This window comes from Orbicella franksi, chromosome 2 (genome assembly GCF_964199315.1).
Source record: "Orbicella franksi chromosome 2, jaOrbFran1.1, whole genome shotgun sequence".
Taxonomy (NCBI): domain Eukaryota; kingdom Metazoa; phylum Cnidaria; class Anthozoa; order Scleractinia; family Merulinidae; genus Orbicella; species Orbicella franksi.
The window spans coordinates 15940544-15959100 of record NC_138146.1 but is presented as its reverse complement, the minus strand read 5'-3'; the positions used below and the strand labels follow the sequence as shown (position 1 = coordinate 15959100).

At 40.4% G+C, this 18557-nt stretch overlaps 1 protein-coding gene across 2 annotated transcripts; it reads right to left on the bottom strand.

Annotated features, from left to right (window-relative positions):
• Positions 1 to 169: 169 nt before the first annotated feature.
• LOC145478243 (histamine H2 receptor-like) lies at positions 170 to 8820 on the bottom strand. Of its 2 annotated transcripts, none has more exons than XM_081456186.1 (4): positions 8058 to 8820; positions 7633 to 7930; positions 5427 to 5528; positions 170 to 3540 (listed from the first exon to the last, which is right to left on the bottom strand). In XM_081456186.1, the coding sequence occupies exons 2-4, from the start codon at positions 7881 to 7883 to the stop codon at positions 2817 to 2819; spliced, it is 1077 nt and encodes a 358-aa protein (XP_081312312.1). In that variant the 5' UTR covers positions 7884 to 7930; positions 8058 to 8820; the 3' UTR covers positions 170 to 2816. The 2 variants fall into 2 exon arrangements, with proteins under 2 accessions (XP_081312312.1, XP_081312313.1); XM_081456187.1 differs by having other exon boundaries at positions 7633 to 7887.
• Between the last annotated feature and the right edge of the window lie 9737 nt (positions 8821 to 18557).

The following is an 18557-nucleotide window of genomic DNA, read 5'->3' as shown; positions in this document are numbered from 1 at the left end:
AGTAGAGCCTGGTAACAGACTGTTCAGCTCTTTTAAAATGATTCTAAAATTGCAATATTTGTCATTATGACATAAATTTTGAAGGAAATATATTATTATCATTCATAATCATCAGTGTACGAAATGCTTGAGAAATTTTACTTATTGATCATGCAGGATAACTGAATCAGCTTCTAATAAAGATTTTTTAATTGTCACTGTTTTGATTATATTAGTTCTTTCGTTAATTGTTTTGCTGAATTCACGTTGCTGGATTGCAGAGGACGGCTACGAAACATACAAAGATCTACAATGCACGTTCATAGCCATTCTCCTGCTCATTAAATAAACCGTTAGTTTGGTCACGTTCTTGTTGCCGCAGTCGTCGTGGTTTTCGTTAAGCACTCTCTGTTTCAATCGTTGTATGACCAGTCGTTTATTACCTAAGATTGCATGACTCTGCAACAGCTTTTTTAAATAGTTTGTTGTAGAGTTGACTTTTTAGTTCCCTCATTTGACACGTTTGTTTCTGCGCCTTTAGCAGTGTTAAAGATCATTGCTTTTGTATGGTTATCGCAAGTTACTAATAAGAAATATTATCCGTTTCAGGGTCCCTTTCATTTTCTTTTTGTGGTTTTCTCTCAGGTAATTAACTTTTCCTTATTCTATATAAGAAGGAAACGTAAAACTAAGTATGGCAATATTATATGTAACTATTAATCTTGTCACTAGTTTTCTGATGACTTTTGCCAAACCAAAAAGTAAAAATAAAGTCACTTAATTTCTGAGGGAACTATTCTTCTCCGTCGACGGTGAGTGACGGAAACATCAAAATAATGACTTATTTACTTACCACTGGCAAGGCAGGTTAAAACCATCACCTAGAGAATTTAGACCAATGACGTAAAACCACTGAACCGTTCTGGGAGACCCCCTTTAAGCCGGGGAGCTTTTTAGTTTGAATTTCGTACCTTAATCCGCCGACCTAACATCTGCAAGATTTTGAGTTGGTTAAAACAAACTGTAAGTTTTGCACAAAAAAAAAAAAAAAAAAAAAAAAAAAAATGGTTCAATATGGAAATACAGAGGGATCGATACGAAGGCTCAAATTCTCCGATTGGGACTCACTACGAATTATAAAACTCAGCAAGTAGCAGTATAGATTGGTTTCTACTTAGAGATGAAAGCTATCTTGATGTTACTCCATCAGCGTCCCCTCTTCCCAGTTGTTCACAGTCACTTGTTTGCTCATCCTCTCATAGGGTCGATTACCAGTCGCTGCTCGGGAAAGGAGTCCACACTGCTTCTTCTTCCTTTTCGGGGAGGGAGGTGGATCGGACTCGAGAGAGCGGCGGAAATGGAGCCTAATGCTCTGACGGATCCTACAATAAGAGGAGATAATCTGTGGAAAAACTACCCCTTTCCTGTTTTTGATTTTCTCTTACCATTGTTTAATTTGTACATATGCCAAGCAGAGAGAAATTAAAAGATGAACAGCTATGTTACTTACATTATAAAATGTACCCAGGGTTTGAGTCTTAAGACTGAATGAAGTCTCTTGGAGACCATATTCTACTGCAACGCTCAGACTGGCCCAGAGCCGTCTCTCTTGCGTCAATATTTTAAATCTATCTTACAATTTCTGCTTGTTGTCGGACAAAAGACCTGAATACTCGAACGTTTCCCAAAGGTTGCGAATTCTTTTCGCTCATCAGAAAACAGAGACAACATCAAAACGTCGCTATTTCGATCGAAGGAATAGATGCTGTCCTCGGCAAATCTTCGTCAAAGCCTCCGATCGAAGATTGTCTGATTCTTACTATCCACTGAATCAAAACCAAGTCCAAGTACTATATGCAGAAAACAGTCACGCCAACGTGACGAAATGATGTTGCTTAGCAACTTCGAGGATAAAGATAAGGAGCTTCAGGGATGTCGCAATCAATTGTATTCACAGTTCTCTTAAATTTACTCAGGCCCCATCCACACTACGCATGAGTAATTTGAGCTTTCACCCTGAAAATGCATCAAACGTTTTGCGTCCGCACTACGGGAATTTAAAAACGCAACAATCACCGGTTATTTTGGATTGTGTTCCAGGAAAACTCGGGCTGGGAAATCAAATGATTATCGTGACTGCATCGTTTTGGAAAAGTTCTTTTTTCAAAATGTTTTTCGTCCATACGAAAACGAAGAGCCGGCGTTTTCAAATTCTTCCGGTTTGAACAGCGTTTTCGAAAGCTCCGTTTTCGTGATGGATTAGTGTGGGCGGTACGCCAAACCGAAGTAATAAAACGGCGTTTTCAAATTTCTCCGGGGTAGTGTGGACGCTGCCTTAGTATACGTGACCTGGAAACGACAAACCCGAGCGAAATGAAATGGTTTTGTTACTTGTGCGCTAAACGCGAATGCGTGTTATGAAAGTGGGCTTTCCAGAGTTATTAACTATAGTGAAACTAGTCTTTGAACGAGACTACAAAATCTTGTAAAGAATTACAAACTTTCCGCAGGTTTTTTACCTTATCCTGTCCATGCAAATCTAGCTTTGAAACTAACAGTAAAACAAAAATACTTTACTCGTTGAATTAAAAGGCATCTAAGGTCTTCACTGTTTTGTCTTAAGGAGGCTTACTGCAGTGCAGCGAGCAAGCATCACGTAAGTAGAACTCCAATCAGACTGTGCATTTTCATGTCATTGGATTGGAAGGTCATATTCTTTATGTCGTCTGGTTTTTCTTTTTCTTTTCTTGAGTATAATATATGAGTCTACTTCTTGAAGGACGGAGACACGGAAGGACAAAGCAAGGGATTTTTGTCGGGTATTTGCCACTACTTTCTTACTGTTTTGACGCAGACAAATTGTCAAAGCCCAGTGGTATCGTTTGAACTTTGGAAGGCGCCGATGGAGGTCGACGGTTCGAATTGTAAATCGAAACGTCTTCGGTATATGTCGGATACCGCGATCGAGTCTCGCCAAAATCCGCATCTAACGGACCTCCGAGCTGACAGCAACCACATTGCGTTGAACGCTTCACTTGGGGATTAAACACATACTTGCCATTTCTGTATTTACAGCGGAAGACCAACCGGTGAAACGTGAAACGAAACTCACGATTCCGTATGGTGTATATGACTGGGTTAATGCAGGCGCTTGCGTATTGGAGCCACTTAATCACCTTCACGGCTACTTCAAAGTTGCAGCTTGTCCTGCAGTAATACGTCACGATGTTAAGGATGAAAAACGGCCCCCAGCAGAGAATGAACGCACCAATCACGATCGAGAGAGTTCGCGCCAGTTTGATCTCCATCAATACTGACCCAGTCCATTTTGCGCGGTAGCTGACCACGCGGTAAATGCTCCCATAAGATACAAGAATTATCAACAGGGGTATAAAGAAACTGAGAGTTACAACAAACATGGCATAGTTGAAGTTTTGAACTTCAAGTCGGAGCACGGCCACGAACGTTGCGAAAACCCACACACACAAGATTGTCCATCCAGCGACCTGTGTGCTCTTCATGCGATGTTTATAAACTGTAGGGTAAACCACTGCTGCAAACCTGCAGATAAACACAGGAATAGAACTTTAAGAAAATTCACGCTTTATTATATGCTTGAGAACATAGATCGTTTTCACGTGACGTGATCGCGTTCTAAAATCCAAAACTTTTCAGCTCAACAGCGTCCTTTGTGTGGAAACCAGCGTATTTTGCGGTGCCTGGCAGAAAGTTACGATCGCGTTTGTCATAAAAATAGATATTTATCAGGTGATTTTTAGCCATTTGGGAAGTTTAAGTAGTGGGTAAAGCGGTTACGTAAATGTTTGTTTGTCCAGTAGAGATGATTAGTTGGTTAGAAAACCAAAGTTGGTTACACTGTTTACTGGTCGCCATATTGGTTTTCCAGAAAGGCACACGAACATCGCGGCTCCATATTGGACTCTGTAAATTTGTGAAAACGTTTTGAAAAATATCTGATGTTTTGGAAAACGCACAGAACTAAAACTTAGAGAAGTGATTTCTTTTTTTATCACCTATAACGTAAAATTTTCCTGTCTTCCTCCACTGAATGGTTTTCGATTTATTTTTTTTGCGTGCAGAGGAAACGAAATATTGCTTGGTAAAAACTTAAAACGAACTCTGGCTGAAACGATTAAAAAACTACAAGCTTTGGAGTGGCTGAACTACAGTCTTCCACGGGTAAAATGTGAATGACATTTTACCAGTCGAAGACTGTAGTTCAGGCAGTCGAAAACTTGTAATTTTGTAATCGTTCAGCCAGAGATCGTTTTAAATTTTTAACATGCTTTATTCTGGCTGTGGCCCTTCAATATTTTTAAGAAATATTACTTCATTGTGACTGGTTTAGAACAGGCCAATTTATCGTTAAAATTTGCACTGAAGTCCAAATTAATGCCGGCATGCTCGTCATTTGCTACGTCATGTAATAAATGAGCAATCATATGAAAGCTAGAGCACATAAGGATTTACACTTCTTGTGATATTTAAAAATTCTTTCGCCTAATTCGCCTAAGGGCACGTGCAATTTGAAGTCATTTTCAAATATGACTCGCAATATAAATCCTTAGTCGCACTAACATGAGGAATTACCTACACAAATCAAGAACACGCACTGCACAGCTAGTATCTAATAAGTAACAAATAGATTATGAGCTCGAGATTTCTATGAGGTGATATAGTTGATGAAACCGAAGGCAGAATCAACTATCACCTCACAGATATCGAGAGCGAATAATCTGATTGTCTTAGTAGACTTCCAATCATTTCTCAACGTAGTAATGATCAGACTTGATGCTTAAGTAAAATAGCGCAGATTGCATTGTTACTTGTGCATTTGAACACGCGCGCTCATCGGTACATTGAAAAAGTTTGAGGTTTTAAGGTCGCATAACAGTCAGTTTCCTGTCTTTACGGTTCGTGAGAATTCATATTTCTAGCAATATTTCTAAATCTTCCTAGAAACACTATATAAGCTAAAAAACGTTGCCATTATATGGACGAGCTCTGGCCACTGCATTTTAATTAACAATTAGATTATGAGCTAGAGATTTCTATCGCGCGGCAGTTGACTCGGGCTGCTATCACACATAGAAATCGAGAGCGAATAATCTAATAGTTTTAGCATAAATCTACTGGTCGTTCAAAACTTTATCTAAATCCTCCTCACAGACACTTCGAAAACGCAAAGAAACGGTCGCCATTTTGTTAACAAGCGCTCACTGCTGCGCTACTCACTATCTACAACAGAGTAGTTAGTGAGTAGCGTAGCCCATCAGAGAACGCCATTCGTGACAGAACGATAGTAGATTTATACTAATGGCTGATAGTTTATGAGTAGCTCAGCCAATCAGATTGCAGCATTTGTATTAGTTTACTAGTAGAATTCCACTAACAACAGGAAGATCCTCAACTACTGCTTGTCTAACCTGTCGATGCTGATGGCAGTCATATTCCAAATGGAAGCTGTACCACACAAGACATCGAAGATAACGTAAGATTCGTACAGATCCGTGGAATAATAACACCAGCTGAAAGACAAAAGACAACAATGGCAATCATTTTGTAGACGATAACCGGCGCTTGTAAGGGTTCACACCTGCAAAGTTAGCTTAAGTTCCCTGGCTATTTCACCTTGCTCTTGTAGCGAGGAGCCTGAGCGCTACTTTGATCAGTGACGTCAAAGAAAAACTTTCGTCAGCACTCGCCTCAGGCCCCACGCTTTTCCATCTGAGACTGCGGTCGTCTTATGGAGTTGCATTTCAAATATTGTGAAGATTTGTTGCAGAAATCTGCCAAGCTACTAGGTCTCTATATGAGTCCGGTTAGTTCATTGCTTGTTACTATACTTGACACAGGCGAAAAAGCAAAACCTCTTTGACCTTGAAAACGCATTACGTAAGCAGAACGTTTATTTCGAGAAACCGTGTAGGCGGCCACTGTAGGCACTAAAACTGAGAAGATAACGAACAGCTTGAAAATAATCGTTGAGATGTGTGCTCTTTTCACGGTTTTGTAGCCAAAAATGTTAACCGTTTCACGGATTAGTGACAAAGGGGAACGTCAAAGAATGCACCAGAAACTGACTTCTCAACCACAAGTTCACGAAAATCAGTAGACATTTTACCGGCTTCCGGCTCTCTGTTTATGTCAGCTGGGTCCATTCGGAAATCTAAGAGGGTTTATATTGGGTCAGGAGTCCTGTTCTCAAACCTCAGGCAAACGACAAATTCATGACGTAAGAATTGCTTCTCTCCCCGGATCGTGGGATGCTTAGACGTCGCAGGTTATGCGCCTTTCCCAAGCCCCAGCATTGTCATGCTCTAGATAGCAAGAACATTAAAGAGCGACAGCGCTTGAGCAGGGGCTCACCCGATAACAAGTCCAAATCTAATCATTAGGCCCCCTGCGCCTCCCACGCCATTGAAAATATAGTTGTCTCTCTAATTAATCAGAGATAAAGTTTTCGCTATCACCTTTTAGGTCACCCTTTCTTTAAATAGCCACCCCCATCCGGCATATGCTTCTTTTTTTTTTTTTTTCGGGAAAACCTGCTGTGAGCTCAAAATAGGTCCCGCTGTCGATGGGGCAAAAACCGCACGTTTTAAGTCGACGATCGTTTCCAAAGTCATGCCCAAAAATATCCTTTTCACAGTTAAACATCAAACAGATTGTTCATACCAGTCGTGGGAGACTGTACAAATTATGTTTACACAGGTCAAAATCAACCGCCATCTCTGCATGTTATAGACGCTTTTCGGTAACTCAACGGCTTGGTAACTCAACCTATTTTGATATGACTTATTAATCTCAGCTGTTTCGATCCATTTCTATCTGGACTAAGGTAAATTTAACAGAAGGTGAAAAACGGGCATAAAATGTGCATGGGTCAATTGAACAGAGGGCTTCCTTGGAAATGGAGTCATGTAAACAAATATCACTGTACTCTGCATGCCGCAGATGGCGCTGAAAAGATTGTCTCCAAGTCTTCCGTCTTATGGATTTGTTTAGACGTGGAAATTGCTCTTTTTGGACCACGTGATTTATGCTTCGTCCATATCATGTACTGCTGTTCTAGGATAATAGGCCGATAATTGATTCTCTCTCTCTTTAGCGGGATTTTTTTTATGTACATACGTATAATTTATTCGCGCTCGTTTGAATATAATTAAGTGCTGTAGGTGTGAAATATCTGTCGGTCGCTTTCCTTCAGTTTCCTGCTACAACAACGTATAATATCAGTACCCACGGAAAAGATCCTGTCTGTAAAAACTACGCTGATGTGAAACTTATAGATTAGAACCCTCTTAAATAACGTGACAAGATATTAATACAGTCCCATATCCAATATTCGGGGGCTCTAATCGTCAGGGTAGTTCCAATTGTCGATCGTGTACACACTCCTCTTTTATTACTTAATTCGCTTGATAGCATTTGCGGCAACGACAAGGAGCTTAATAAAAAATGTCCCTTTTCTAAAAAAAATAAATCCAATAAAAGCAGTCCCCATTTCCTGCGTAAGTCCCTAAAGGACATCAAATCGATCGATGAAGGAAGCAAGGACATACTTAATTTTCACTCAAGATAATTGTCTGTAGCGCTCCGGGCGCTTAGAGATAAACAGTTTTCACTTACTCTTTATTGATGTACATCCAGAGTGGAATATTGATGCTCCCGACCAGAATGTCAGACACTGCCAAAGAGACGACGTAGTAATTGGTCAGAATCCTGAGGCGTTTGTTGGTGGCGAATGCTGCACACACAAGCCCGTTCCCGAAAATGGCGAAGACTGCGATGATAAAATAAAATACCAGCGATGTATAAAGCGAAGCATCTTTTGCTGGATCGACGCAGTTGGTGCTGTTCGTTGAATTCGTCAAATCCATGGACCTCGATTTGAGAATAACAGGAATTATTTCTCCATGCAAAAGCTCTGTGGAGCGTAAATAACAGGCAAAGGTAATGATGCGAAAACCTTAATCCCAGTATAGTATTAACGCAATGAATCCAAACCGGGATCCAACTAAGGTCGAGCGTAATGATCATTTCTCGGAACTCACTTTGGGCGGTCGTGACGAGTCCTAAAGACACTGCCGGAGAACTAAGGTACACGATTCTCTATTGTGAACGCGCGTTAGCGAGGCTAATTGTCTCGCAAGGCAACTTTGACATCGGCTTATCCATATAAAGATCACTCAACGGACTGTCAAGTTTTGATGACTCTAAGATTACGTTCAAGTCACATTTTAGCGAAATTGTTTACCTCTGCAGAACGATCAACAGAATTATAATCAAACGTTTTACGGAGGCGGAGAAGAACAAACCTCGAGAAATTGTCACAAGGAGCTAAAATTGCGACCTCTTCTGATTTCTAATTCAACTGGACCGAAATTATTAAGACCAACTTGGAATGAGTAACAACCTGCTCTAGCAACACCTGTGTTGCGACCATGCATATGAGTTCGCTCGTAAAATATAATGAGTGCTTTTATTAATTTCGGCCCGCGCTCTCTTTGTTTGACTTTTCAAGACTTGTTAATTTTCGAGCAATTCAAACAGGAAGTTGCACGGAGCCGTGGCATGAAATCGCGCTGTCGAAGAGTCGATCAACAGGAGTATGAGGAGGGGTGGATTTGTACCGAAAATTTACTAGCCCAGATCCTAAACCTAAAGTTGATGATACTATAAGCCCCGCGCACCCGGAATCATAAGCGAGATGTCAAATTCAATAGTCCAACTTGGCGGCAATTTAGAAGATTAAAACTGCAAACATAAAATTTTAAATATGAGGTTATTTTAAAATTAAAACAATGAGTCATTTTGACATTGAATTTGTAAACATTTTTAAAAGAAAATTCGCCGCGTCGGCCTTGAAAAGTGACGAAATTGAAACCATTTCACTTTCTTCTATCTCCAATGCGAAACTTATGCGAAGTTCCACAGTATTTAGACTACTAAAGAAAATTCTTGACGCGGTTATCCTTTTAAACCTTTGCTAAATTCCTGACGTGTACCACGTCAGGCGAAATCTATAGCGCAAGATTACTTAATTAACTTTGAGCGATACCAACCGAGCGACTTGGGCATTTTCTTAGCAGTTATGACGGCAAAAACGGACAAACTATGATTAATTTCTGTCGTTGTTGTTAGATCAACGTCGCAATCATTACCTTTTTGCCTAACATCCCGACAATTAATTATGCCTCCTTAATATAGATCACCCCCCGTCGATAGGCTAACATCAAAAGCGATGGATTACCGCGAAAGTTAAAACAAGTCTCAAGAGCATAACAAAGAGATTTTAGTCTAAAGTTTTCTTAACAAATCTTTCGTTTGTGTACAAATTATCGTTTCATTAAATTTTGTGTGATTTTGACAGCTGCCCGGATTGATAGATTTGAATTTTGTACGTGCTCTAAAACAATTGCGGGCTGAAGTTTTGAAGTTTGCCAATTAATATTTATTAAACGCAAACGTTGAATAAAAACAGCCAACACAATGCTGACAGCTAGACGCAATATAAATGGAACGAACAAGGAAAATAGAAAACATTGAATAATATAATCTCACTCCGTTCACGTGTTGGTTGCCAGGCTCCGGGAAAAAAAAAATTTTCTTCTTTAACACCCTTCTAGCGAGTAAAGCAAAGTGTAAAACCTTAACTTTTAACACCCTTTTGCACGAAGGCAGGATTTGCTGTCCAGTTTGACTACTTAATAGCTAGGCCGGCACAAAACTGAATACGATGTACTGCTTTCACTCTTCTTCGATAACAGGTCCTTTGAGTTAGAAGTACTAGGTCTATTTAAATTTATATCCATTGAATTGAGACTGATTTCTAGACAAATCGCATCAAAATTGAAGCAAGTTCGGAAAAGAGGAGCCTGCACTTCAATTGCAAGTAGTGAGCGATGGAGTCGCAAGGAATCTGGGGCAAGCGTTTTGACAGTTTCCTGCTTCAACTCTCGTCCCCAGAGCCCTCCTGTCTCTTTTAGCCGAAGGGGCCTTTGCACGAGGAAATGGTGGCTGACGACACAACACTTGATTGGCTAAATTTGAGGACTACATTCTTTACATTTGAAATATTGTTAAATCTAAGATAATCCTCGCTAGTTCGATTCGAAGCTGGTTTTATTCTAAAAAATATCCACTGGTCGATCTCTAAGCTGCATTCTAATATATATGATTCGTTATGTACGACTTGACTGAAAATTCTTCTTGTTTGCCAGTTTTGAATTTCCTGAAGGTCCTTGTTCAACAAGTGCTTAATTCTGGGAAGGAAACCTGTATTGGATTAGGAAAATCTTAGCCCAAGAACCTAGCCAACCACCTCAGTTTTTCTTGTACCAAGGCCCCCCCCCCCCCTGCTAAGAGAGACAGGCGACACTGGGAACGAGAATGTAAAAGTTTCCTTGCTCCCAGTTTCCTAACTCGTTCTAGCGGTCTCGCCGCCCCTGCGTGAGCCCCCAAACTTGGCTTCTTGCAGTTTATTGACGCCTGAACTGCAAACATTAGAAGCAGGTGCCAGCCTCGTCAATATCGAAGAATTGATCGCGAACGTGCTCGGGATAATCATCTGTTTCTGTGTCGATAAATAAGTCAGAAAACGCGCCAGATCTAATGTTCGGTGCATGAATTGCCGCGTCTCATTATTGATTTGTTTTTGCATCACCTAGGCACACAGTGTCCTCAAACCTTAAGTGACTCGTGAACTGGAACTAGGCGAACACATGTATGTAGTAAACATATTCGAGAAAAACAACTTACCGAACAATTAACATGTACGTAAACTGAACGGAAAATTACCTTGTCTTTACAGTTTAGCCGCCTCACGCTACATCTATAGGAAAGACCAAAAGCTGATAAACTTACTACAAATAAAAATCTTCCCGTTTCGACTTCAACAACGTTTTTAAAAGCGCCGGCAATCATTTGCACGATCTAAATGCTGTCCGTGTTTGCGTGCAAATATGTTATTTGATGTCCTTCTGTTCTGTGTTTCCTGATCAGATTAATTGTTTGTCGACATGCCGTAACCGCATAAAATTTGATTGGCTCTTTAACATTTTAAGGAAAATAAACGAGACATGATTCTAAAAGCATACGACATAGTTGCCGAGAGTACTTAAAGATATGTTTAGGGCTTAATTGCACGCGGGACGGAAAAATTCGACACTAAATTAAAAGTACAAAAGAAAAAAGTCTCGAAAGGAAAGGAAATTTAAATATATTTTTCTTCCTTAGTAATTAAAATGTTCTCCAAACATTTGGCTGCTATTATTGATCTTCATGAAATACTGCCACTTTATTCGGATCAAATGAAGCCGACTTCGAACCTGTTTTGTCTAGTTACTGATTCTGTTTTTAAGCCAGGGATAAGCCGTTCCTGAAAGGGAACAGGGTGAGTAACTAAACAATAACAGATTTACGCTGCGCTGTGGATAACTGTCTTCCCATTCTACCCATGCAAGCTAAACTTGACGTAGTAGGTTAGGTCAGTCGCACTCAGGCCCCGTTTACACTGGTACTACGCCGGAGGAATTCAACGGACACACAAGTAGTCGCAAAAAGGAAAAAAAACATTTCAAGGCTTTCAAGACTGTATTTCATTGGCTTATAGATTGCTATAAAAACGTATGGACGTCACTCAACTTGCGTTGACTTAGGCTGGGTGGCCAGACCGCGAAAAACCTGCGTCGACTTGCTTGCAAATTTGCAAGATCTCGACCAAAGTGAGCCCAAGGCATCGCAAGTCAACGCAAGTGTACGCCAGCCCTGGCCAAACGGAGTCGCAAGCAGACCCAAGTTTTCAACTTGCGTCTACTTGTGAGTCCAATTGGCCAGGGGCTTTAAAACGGATCGGCTTCACTCGGAAAATGCATGAAATGTTTTCAGTTCACACTACGCAAAAAACACTGGCCATTTTGGATTTGTGTTTGAAGAAAACTCGAGCTCAGTCACTCAGGGAAGTTACATTTTATCGTGACGCCATTTTCAAAATGTTTTCCGTCCACACGAAAACGAAAAGCCCGGCGGAGTTTTTATATTTCTCCGGTTTGAAGAGCGTTTTTGAAAAGCCTGTTTTCGAGACGAATTAGTGTGGACGGTAGGCCAAGCCGTAGAAATGAAGCTGCATTTTAAAATTAATTTCTCCGATGTAGTTTGGAAACTGCCTCAGAGAACGTAGTCATTGGTTTAAACTTAGTACACGCGACAGTCGCATACGCTGCCCTAAGCTTAGTTTGAATCATCCGCCGCCGAACACTTTTGTAACTGATACAAGCGTCTAGCACGCTCAAAACACACGTAATCTAACCCAGGTTTAGTGTCAATTTTGCTGGCTGTAGTATTAATTGTAATTTTCCATTGAAAAAATGAAAAAAGTCTTTCCTTGGCAAGAGAAATTACAAACTTGATTAACTTTCAATTTCAAATCAGGTTGTTCATTCGAAGGCGATTAACATTAAGTTTTAATTTCCCTGGTACAAAAATGTTCTTCAGTCACTAATTTTCTGTGGAGTATGAAATTTGTCGACGTCAAAAGTGGAGAACAGAAAATATAAGCAGAAACTCTCATCGAAACTTGAGTAGAACTGAGCTCAAACTTCTCACTTAGTCCGGTTAGTTCAATGTAAACTCAGGTCGTCTTTCACGAGAAATGAAAATGGGAGATGGCATTGACTACCCGGAGCTCTTTAGCAAAAACGCATTTTTTGGACATTTTCAGCATGGCCGGATATTAGCTAAATTAGCTCCAATCTACTCAAAAAGGCATTTACAACATGACAGCATGTCTTTCATTCCTCTAGCATCGCGTTCTTTTTTTGTATCTTTCCTTTTCCTCCTTTTCTTATCTTTTTGCTGCAGCTGTTGACCTTCTACTGGGCATTCTTCCAGTTCAGGAATTCCCGTGAACGGATCACTAATCGGGACGGGAAATTCTCATCACGGAGTAGCCAAGTAGTTGAGGGAAATTTTCCTCCGAGTTTTTCTCTCAAATTCGTAAGCATCTTCGTGCATATTTCAAGTTTAATTGACCCAATCACTCTGATCTGGGATGGGTATCATTGAAAGATATTTTCGTGCAGAACTCGATTATAAGCGATGCAAATTTAGGTCAAACGGTGATCACATCAGAAGTGATTACTGCCGAACCATCATTTGCGCGTGCGCTTGTTGTGTCTACGTTTTCGGGAGTCTCTGTTTTCGTTGTCTGCAATAATACGGATAGGGCTCCGTTTTCCAGTGTCTCTACTCTGGACAACGTTTTCGATGATGGGGTTTCGATTGGCTAGTGTGGACCGAGAGCGAAACATAAAAACTATGCGCTTTTTCAAAAGTTGACGCATTGGTGTGGCCGGACTAATGGAAGTGGACACTCTTGTTGCTGTCTTATGTATTCATAATACAAAGGCCGGTTTATAACTTCATTGTCTCTTGTTTTACTCAAGCTGCCCTGTTATCTCTCTCCCGTAGCTTCAATCAATCAATCAATCAATCAATCAATCAATCAATCAATCAATCAGTCAGTCAGTCAGTCAGTCAGTCAGTCAATCAATCAATCATTTATTTTACCACGTTCCGTCGAGGAGCTAACAACTCGTTCAATATACGAATGTGTGACTTAGCTTGGGAGAGTGAGTCTTATAATTCTTAATTTAATTTGCTTATCAGTCTGTGAAAGACCCAGCACTTGTCATAATTACTGTGTGGTTTAGCTATCACGGTTGTATTTTGATATTTCAGCGCAGTTCAGTTTACACACGAACCATTCGTCCACCCCGTACGTAAAGCGAATCTCTTGCTACCCCGCCAACGCAAGCCGTTTTAGTGTCTTCATCTCTCGAAGAGTTTGACTATAAGAGATGACTTCTTTCCATAATAGATGTTTGCTGCGCAGCACACAGAGACAGTGATAGAAAAAGATGAGAAATATGCCAGAGTGGTTAATTAAATATTGCTGGCAAAGACAGTCAGACCTTACAGGGATAACCCCTTCGTCAGCTTCTGTTACTCAAACGCTTGAGCTCGAGACAGCAACTGTTAGTTGAATTAAGAGTGACTGCTTCAGTCATGTTTATTTAGCTATTCATCCCGCTTACACTGCAACCACTTCCTGAAGGTGACCAAAATCGCCCTCTGGCGGCTTTACTTTACTCAAGTGTGTGAATATTTTGAATCGATCCGACGTATATTAAAAGCAAGTTTCCAGCACGCTCTGTCCTTGATAAGAGGTTTAAACATCCAGGCCAGATTATCTAAGCTTATCCAAAAAAAGCTCGATCAAACACTGAAAATGTTCGATTTATTGGCTTCTAGTTCGTCATCTAACCTTAATTGAAGTCGTCTTTGAATACCTTTAAACATATATTTTATGCTTGTTAAATTCTGTCCTTTATAGAAACTGCTTACCTTCATTTCGAGCATCAGAAACACATCTTAATCTTTATACGAAGAATGGTCGATGTCTTAAAGTGATAGTAGCTAACAATTTTGAAACACAATTACCGCCGACTCCCTTCCGGAGAACGCAAGAAAAATGCGAATAAATGTTTTCCTTTTTTGATCTGTTCAGTTAAAACCTCTCACCTTGTGATTTTAGTTGATCGCTTGTTGAAGCTCACTGCAGTTTACATTAAGCATCGCCCCGCGTCAAATCGTAGCAGACACGAAATCTGCATAACATCGACACGATCGTACAGATCTCGTGAGCGAAAATGTGTTGTATAATTCAGTGTTTACTATAAGTCAAGCTAATTTATTTGATCAACAAAGAAGACGTTTTCCGTTTGTCAGATTAAGAGGTATAAGGGCTTTTAGCACAAATAAGGAAATAATTTTTGGGATCTTCATTTGAAAAGAAAAGACCCATAAACTTTACTTAAGTAGTAGACGATGCTGCATCGACTACGCTCGTTGTTTTCGTTAGAAATAGTAATAATATTTCGCAATATACTCAATATACTTAAGTCGGGAGATTGAATTACCGGTTTTAAGTTCGACGACCAATTTACTCTTGAAAGAGGATTAAATTTAACTTAATTCGGCTTAGTCAGCTTTATCTGTTATATGTAACCAGCGTATCTTATAAAAAGAATCTGATTACAAGCAGTGTGAAAAAAAATATTTCCAGAAAACAGTCAGCCAAAATGAAAGAATCAGTTATGGCTACCTTGGATCACAGAGAGCTAAAATTTGCAAGACGTTCTAATGTAAGCGAGCTTGCCGTTTCGCTAATACATTCATTATTGAGCGAAAAATATAAATATTTGAACGACAAGACTTTAGGTATCTAAATTAACCATTTTATGTTTATCAGATCTTGAAAGAAAATTGAGTTGGGCGGTTTTACTGGAGCCATAACATTTTATCCATGTCTGCTGGATTTAAAAGACGGGATTTAAAAACAAGTAAACAATGTCTACGGTAATAACTACACCATATCGTGTTTGCGTGCACAGCGTCCTCAATTAGCCCAATCTGGTTCCATTACAAGGGGCTGGGTACGAGAGGAAATAAGCCTGCGATGCTGTTTTTTAGGCCAGCGGTTACTACGGCGCGTTAAAGGGGCTGGGTACTTCTTAATTAGAAATTTAGAGCAGTTGCAAAGGGATTGCTATTTTGGAGCGTTTTTGCAGTGCTAAATGGTGAATGAAGGAAAGTTTGCTTTGAAATAAATGAAGAAAAGAGGAAGAGTTCCGATTTTTCTTACGAATCAGAAACAACTTAGCCTTCGTTATAATCGTACGAATGGAATTACTGCTTACTCGTAAAAGAGGAAAGCTACTGTAGAAAGTCTACCGGTTACGGCGCCTTTCAATAACATGCAGACTCGAAAATTCAAAGCTCAACCTCAACCGAGGGAAGCAGGGATGGCGCAGTGGTGAGAGCACTCGCCTCCGACCAATGTGGCCCGGGTTCGATTCCCGGACCCGACGCCATAAGTGGGTTGACTTTGTGTTGGTTCTCTTCTCTGCTCCGAGGGTTTTTCTCTGGGTTCTCCGGTTTTCCCCTCTCAACAAAAACCAACATACAGCTGATTCCAGCTGGCTGTAAGCTGTGCTCCAAGGTCACACATGGACCGTATAGCGGCTGCCAGAGGCGCCAATGTATGCTTTCGGTTCGACCTTGTTGAGCTGCGTCGTTGCTGTACTTTGCGACGGCGATTAGCCGCGACAATTATTATTATTATTATTATTATTATTATTATTATTATTATTAATCAAATGTTCAGCGGCTCCTCTCAGCTTTCGACTACTGCCGAGCGCGGTAATCAAATCGTTGAGCATAGTTCAGACAACGAAACAATGTTCGGCAGTATTCGGAAGTTGGGAGGAGTCGCCGAACACTGATTTGATAGACGGTAGCGAAAACGCATTTGTCGGTTGAGCTTTGAATCTTAGAGTCCGTATGTTATTGAAAAGCGCAGTAATACGTTATGATAATGCAAGTTTCATAAAACCTACACGTAGAATTAAGCATGTAGATAGAAAAATTTGAATTATCAATTTGCGTCATATCATCGGACTCTGCTCCTTATTGCGTTACTGGTACAAAATTAACCTGTCGAGCCGTTCACGACTGACAGAAGCCAGTGACAGTGAGAGAGATTAATAGTTCGAATTAGTTTGGTGTGGATATCAGGATGTCTCAAAATTGGGTACCGTGTGGAACTCGGAGAATTATGTGCAAATTAAGATTCGAAACAACCGACAAACGCATTGAAAGAGGATATATATAAAATTCTAACAGCTCTATGGCGTATGAAACTGAAACAGAACCCGTGACTGCTCAAATTTGGCCTTGATTTGAAACTTTTGCGGGACTCTTCAACGGAGCAAATTAGTGCAAAAAGCTTATCCTTAGGAGGTCTAGGTTTCAAAATATGACGGTTAGAAACCGTCGATTTCCTTAACAATAAATTCATGACCGATTGGTAGTTAAGAAGGACCCCCCTTAAGGTAAACTGACAAACACGGACGACATGGCGCCGAGGCCTAGGGTACTAAAACAAAAGAATTCACACACGAATAAACAATTTTCAATTTCATACGCCTTGGCGCTATTAAAATTTTATACATATCCTCTTTCAACGCGTTAGTTCGCACATAATTCTCCGAGTTCAATTACTCAATTTTGAGACATCCTGATAGCCACACCAAACTATTACCAATATGTCTCCATCACCGTCACTGGCCTCTGTCGGTTGTGAACGACTAGGTAGTTTATTTTGGTAACGCAATAAGGAGTTGAGACAGATAAGAAAACGGGAAATTAATATTTCATATCTTTTTTTAATCTGGAAACGGGAAGTTTTAAGACATTTGGTGGCAGAACTCAGCTTTGCGTCCGGTCTGTCCTTCGGTATAATTTCATCCGTCAAAACGTAATATGTCTTTCCGTTTGCTAGCATGGTGTTGGCTAGAAAGAGACTCTAAGTTAACTATAGCTATTTTCAATTCGGCACATGCACAAAGCCCATGGAAAAATAAACCGTGCACTTTTGGCAGCTATCAGACAAAATTCCAGTCCGCTTTGCAAGAGACTGATGATGTTCTCTCCGTTACGAGTCTGAATCTGAATATCCAGCTCGCAGGACCAGCAAACTTGGTTCCTGAAAATTTTGCCGAAGTTTACAATAATACCAGCCTTTGTACTTTACGTTACTGAATTAAAAATTTTATCTCGTCCTTATGAGCTGTCAAATCCAGTGCAGCAGATTGATCCTTTAACGCTTTTCTAGATTCAGTTAACTCCGAGTTCGAGGCAATTAAAACGCACAGTGGATTAAGCCCCAAGGTATTTTTAATAACTTATTCCGAGCCGTACCAGTAATGTCAGTAATTGTAAGACGAAGAACGTCAATTCTGCATATGCCAATGAGTTCATTACGACGGCCGGGTTTGATCGGTCATTCCCAGAGTCAACGCCGCCCTAAAATTGTCAACCTCGGCAGCATCTTTCATCGGTCTTTCCGAGTTCCGCGCACGACAGTCAAATTTCATATTCTGAAACTCAGATGCTAACCGCGTATGGATTGTATTTTCGACCACTTTGACTTATAAACTTCAGTCATGTACGGCCAGCAGTTTTGCAAAAAATTCAAAAATCGTTCATTTATCCTACAATTATGGTCTGCCGGTATTTTGATTTCCCGCCGCAAAATTTCAAGTATTCTTACATGCTGGAGTTTTCGACTGAGCGAAGATCCCCGCATTTTGGCTGGAAACTCTACTGGTCACATCAAAGAAGCATAATACACCCGGCAGAAATTTTGGTCTTCTTTTGACTATAAACATGTAAGGTGTAAAGCTTGCGTACAAACATTTCATCGCTAAAAAACAAAACATGCACTCACCTAGCTGTCCAACCCTTTGCAGCTGCTTCGGACAAATCAACTAGTTCAGCAATGCTAAATTCCACAGACGTTCTTTTATGAAAGACACTAACAGTTGAGTTGCAATCTTAAGTTTCAGTTCAGAGCGCGGTGCTCAACGAGTTGCGCGCGAACTTCGAAGCTACGTGAAGGGCTTTGTAGCCAAGCAAGCGTTATCGAACTA

What these genes read in the sequence shown, in the direction of transcription:
- LOC145478243 (XM_081456186.1), bottom strand. Translation starts at nt 7,883, where the DNA reads ATGGATTTGACGAATTCAACGAACAGCACCAACTGCGTCGATCCAGCA. An exon ending in TGGATGTACATCAATAAAGA is followed by an intron (nt 5,529 to 7,632) that starts GTAAGTGAAAAC and finishes TTTGTCTTTCAG; the next exon opens with CTGGTGTTATTATTCCACGG. An exon ending in ACTGCCATCAGCATCGACAG is followed by an intron (nt 3,541 to 5,426) that starts GTTAGACAAGCA and finishes GTTTATCTGCAG; the next exon opens with GTTTGCAGCAGTGGTTTACC.